General features: G+C 43.2%; 1 protein-coding gene across 1 annotated transcript; it reads left to right on the top strand.

The window, feature by feature from the left end:
* Positions 1–630: 630 nt before the first annotated feature.
* LOC141595432 (uncharacterized) lies at positions 631–3,951 on the top strand. Its single transcript, XM_074415398.1, has one exon. It carries the CDS (start codon positions 631–633, stop codon positions 3,949–3,951), a length of 3,321 nt encoding a protein of 1,106 aa, XP_074271499.1.
* The last annotated feature ends 1,015 nt before the right edge of the window (positions 3,952–4,966 follow it).

Here is a 4,966-nt window from a genome sequence, read left to right on the forward strand (position 1 = left end):
CACCAAAATACTTGCAACTCTATTTTTATGATGGCCAACACGAAGCATTAAATCGAACTGGTTGTTTCCCAGAATTAAGGCACGATGTAATTGATATTCTAATGCAAATTACCCAAACCAATCCATACGCTAGGTTTTTCCGTTCCTTGAAAGACATTCCTCTAAATGAAAATACCCAAATATTGATAAACAGAGACACAGTCCTGGACCAACGTGTGTACAATGCACCTACCTCCGACGAGGTCGCTGTTATATGGACTGAAAGCTCGTCTTCCAGTCTGTCCAGTACCCCACACATATCTGTTACTGGTAAGGCCAATGATTCACACAGAATCATGCATTACTACGGCTGTTACGACCCTTTACAGTATCCATTACTCTTCCCATGTGGGGAATGTGGATGGGTACAGGGTCTAAAAAAGAAAAAAAGGGACGATCTTCCTTCAGCTACCGTAGCGTCTGAAATGCCAATCTTAGATCCCACATACACAGTTGAGAGCCTCTTAGAGGATGAATCAAACCGTATGTATGCTGTCACTATCTAACTTACTTCATTTGTTAAAAATAGACCCTTTTCGAACATGCCTTTGACACGCCACTGACTTCATAAACTTACATCATATAATAGGTATGGTGCAGAGTCACGGGAATAGAGAAAAAGTTGTATCTTGCAGACGCTACTACAGCTATAAATTAAAGAACCGCCCTGGTAATATGCTTTTAAGAGCTGGCCGCTGCTTTCAACAATACATAGTGGACATGTATGTTAAGGTTGAAAATACAAGGCTCGATTATTTCAGACACAACCAAGAAACAATAAGGGCCGAGTTGTACCAAGGTATACTCGACACTGTGGATGCTGGCGAGGTTTCTGCAGCAAACATTGGAAAGAGAATGATTCTGCCACCTACATTTTTAGGTGGCCCTCGGGACATGAAGAGACGTTACCTTAATGCAATGGCCCTTGTACAAAGATACGGGAAACCTGACCTCTTTGTGACCATGACGTGCAATGCAAACTGGCCTGAAATTAAAAAAGAGTTAGCACCAGGGGAAGAAGCACAAAACCGGCCGGACTTAGTTGCTAGGGTTTTTCGGGCAAAACTCTTAGCATTAAAAAAACAAATTGTGGACAAACAAGTCTTTGGAGAAGTTGCTGCTTTTGTGTATTCTGTTGAATTCCAAAAGAGAGGGCTCCCTCATGCCCATTTCCTCATAATACTTAAGCCGGGAGACAAGCTCAAATGCCCTGCCGATTTTGACAAATTTGTGTCTGCCGAAATTCCATCAGCTAGCAACATTTCGCTGCGCAGCTCGGTGCTCAAGCATATGATGCATGGCCCCTGTGGTCAACTGAATCCAGATTGTCAATGCATGAAGCACAAAAAAACTCTAGGGAGTTGCAAGTACGAGTATCCCAAAGCCTTTGCAACTGAAACAACAAATAACTGTGTAGGCTATCCTGTTTACATGAGGCGGGACATGGGCGAAACAGCAGTCATTCGTAAGGCTACATTGGACAACAGATGGGTCATACCCTATAACCCCTACCTATTATCCCTCTTTGATTGTCATTTGAATGTCGAGGTATGCTCAACAATGCATGCTGTTAAGTACCTATATAAATATGTATACAAGGGCCATGACAAGATTTCGTTCAGCGTCGTGGATGGCGTCGAAACACGATCAATTGATGAGATACAACAATTTCAGTCAGGCCGATGGGTGTCCCCATGCGAAGCGGCGTGGAGAATCTTCGGGTTTGACCTTTTTGAGATCCAACCCCCTGTCATGCCACTTCAAGTACACCTGCCAAATATGCAAACGCTTTGCCTTAGGCCAAATGAGAACCTTGCCAGTGTTTTAGCCAATGACAAGAGAACGCGGACGCCTCTTCGAGTTTTTCGGGAAAGTGCCCAGAAAGATTGTCCAAAACTACTATATGGTGAATTTACCGAACATTATCGTTGGGACACGGGACTAAAACAATGGATTAAGCGTATAAGAAAGATTACTGTCATTGGTAGGATTGTCTTCGTGGCCCCTGCTGAAGGAGAACGATATTTCTTGAGACTGCTACTATTACATATACGCGGCCCTACCTCATTCGACTCACTACTTACGGTTAACGGGTACAAGTGTGCGACGTTCCAAGAAGCAGCTTTAAAGCACGGTCTCCTTGAACATGACGACGCTGCTGAGTTGTGCCTCGCTGAAGCGTGTCAGGTGCAGATGCCAGTTGCGCTTCGACGACTATTTTCAACACTCCTAATTTTTGCACAACCAAGGGACCCAACCTTGTTATGGGTAAAGCACTATGATGAGCTGTCAGAAGATTACCGCCACAAATATCCGAACGAACCCCAAAAAGTGAAGCAACTGACGGCACGTTCAGTTGAACAATATTTAGAGTCGATGGGCAAATCATTAAAGTTCTTTGGCCTGGACCACTTAGACACGTGCAATGATGACGAACTCAGACGTACTCGAGATATTATTGATGCACTTGACGCGCCTATACCAGACGAATGCAGAGCATGCCTTCCTATGCTGAATGTAGGCCAACGAGCAGCGTTTGACACAATAATGGAGCATGTGCAAAAGGGGAAACCCGGAGCCTTTTTTGTAGATGGTCCGGGTGGGACTGGTAAGACTTTCTTGTACAATGCTCTGTATGCTGAATTACGCTTAATGGGGAAAATTGTCTTACCAACGGCTACATCGGAATCGCCGCTTCTAACATACCTTCGGGCGGACGACTCACTCCGTTTCAAAATTGCTCTCGACTCCGATCGTCCCCTCGCTTGTGACGTGCCCAAGCAAAGTAGTCTTGCAGCTTTAATACAGGCTACTAGCTTGATCATATGGGACGAGGCTTCAATGGCACGCAAGCAAAACGTAGAATCCCTTGACCTTTTGCTACGAGACTTGTGCCAGCCAGATTTGCTTTTCGGAGGTAAGGTTGTGGTTTTTGGAGGTGATTTCCGGCAGATACTTCCAGTTGTACTAGGTAAGTCACAACGGGAAATCGTTGAAGCTAGCTTGGTCAGCTCAACACTCTGGCCTAAGTTTATCAAATTTAGGCTAACCGAAAACCTCCGAGCAAAAGCTGATCCAGCATTCGCCTCTTTCTTGCTTTCACTTGGGAATGGAGCTCTACAGACTAAAGAAAGCGAATACATACAGCTACCGCAAGGGATAGTCAGAAAGCCCGAAGATGTTAGCCCGAATCCTATTACGGATCTCACATCAATAGTATTTCCGGAACTTGATATGCAGGAGTTTAGTTCCGACATATTCACAACCAGAGCAATACTAACTCCACTGAATGATGATGTTGATGCTATAAACAATATCTTAATAGAAAAGTTCCCTGGGAAGCCTATTAGCTACAAAAGTTACGATTCAATGCTCGACGACCACTGTAATGTTTACCCTGCTGAATTTATAAACAAGCTCTGCCCGGGAGGTATGAGTCCCCACGATCTGATTCTAAAGGAAAACTGCCCAGTGATTTTGTTGCGGAACATCCAACCGTCATATGGCCTTTGCAATGGCACGCGTCTCATTTGCAAAAGATTCTACCCGAACTCGGTTGAATGTGTAATTACAACTGGCCACCACAGAGGAGAGCATGTTTTTATCCCACGCATCAAACTTCGCCCGGCTCCATCAGCGTCCTACCCGTTCCAGTTTCAGAGGACCCAATTCCCTTTAAAGCTTAGTTTTGCAATGACAATTAACAAATGCCAAGGACAAACTCTAAGCCAAGTTGTTGTATACCTCCCACGCCCGTGTTTTTCACATGGCCAGCTATACGTTGCAATTTCGAGGGCACGCAAAGCGGAGCAGGTTACAGTGATCAGAGCAACAGGGCCTCCGGGTGTTGAAAACAATTGCGTCAAAAACATTGTTTCATACGATGCCCTAAGGCTGGCTGAGATCATCTAAAAATTAACTAATTAGCTACGGGTATGCTTCGTAACTGCCGCCTATGGCAATGTTTCTTTATACCTCATGTAACACTTCAGATGACGTTTCTCACCACACAGGTGCACATAAACATGCGCTGCGAAAATCCAAACAAAAAAACAGCAGATAAACAAAGCAAATTTGAACAGAGTTTCTAGGGTGTATTATGTTTATGCCAAGGCAAGTGTCAAACCGGTAGGGTGCACAAAACGTTGGCCACTTCTATGGTTAGCCCACCGTTCCAGATACGTTATTAGCAATGCGCCTGTAACTCCTAAATATTAGCGCACACCGTTTTGACAAATTGGCGTGTCTGTGTGTCACAGATTTTAACCATTAATGTGAACCTTCGTTTGTTGTGGTGCCCTGTTGATTCCTGTATTTTTTATGCTCTTTATTTTGATCATTAGTTTTTTTGGGTGGTTTGCAAATTGAATTACAAGTTCTTACTTCTAGAGGTTTGTGTTTTACAATTGGCATTTTGTCACATATGAATGGTAAACCCTAATATGTGCAATTTTACTAGGCAATGAGTTGCGGATGCGCAAAGTCAGGAACAAATGGAAACTTCCTCGAGCCAAAAATAAATACAGGTTTGCTGCTTAGCCTTTTGAAAATTTACCTTATCGATAATTTGTGATGTTACTGATAATTAAAGTCTGTCAACTTAGAATTTTAAGAAGTTTATGATCTGATCACTTTTTGTTCAAAGAATTAGTTGGCTCTATTTGGGTTTAAACTTGCGGATTATTTATTTACTTTTAGGCTATTTGGTGTAGGCCAGTGGACTTGGGAATTGTCGTAGTTTGGTTGCTATGTTTTTTAATTGCCATAGTTTGGTCATTTTGCTGGTTATATGCAACCATTAGCCCTTTAAGGTACATTATACCGTAATTGGCCTCACCATGTTTTAGAATGATCTTCCCTAATGTTTATCTATTGGGCAGTCCAACTTAGATGAGCATGAATATATTGGGAGGGTACGAAGTAGCAT

The sequence above is a fragment of the Silene latifolia genome, chromosome 8, assembly GCF_048544455.1.
Source record: "Silene latifolia isolate original U9 population chromosome 8, ASM4854445v1, whole genome shotgun sequence".
Classification (NCBI taxonomy): domain Eukaryota; kingdom Viridiplantae; phylum Streptophyta; class Magnoliopsida; order Caryophyllales; family Caryophyllaceae; genus Silene; species Silene latifolia.

What these genes read in the sequence shown, in the direction of transcription:
- LOC141595432 (XM_074415398.1), top strand. Translation starts at nt 631, where the DNA reads ATGGTGCAGAGTCACGGGAATAGAGAAAAAGTTGTATCTTGCAGACGC.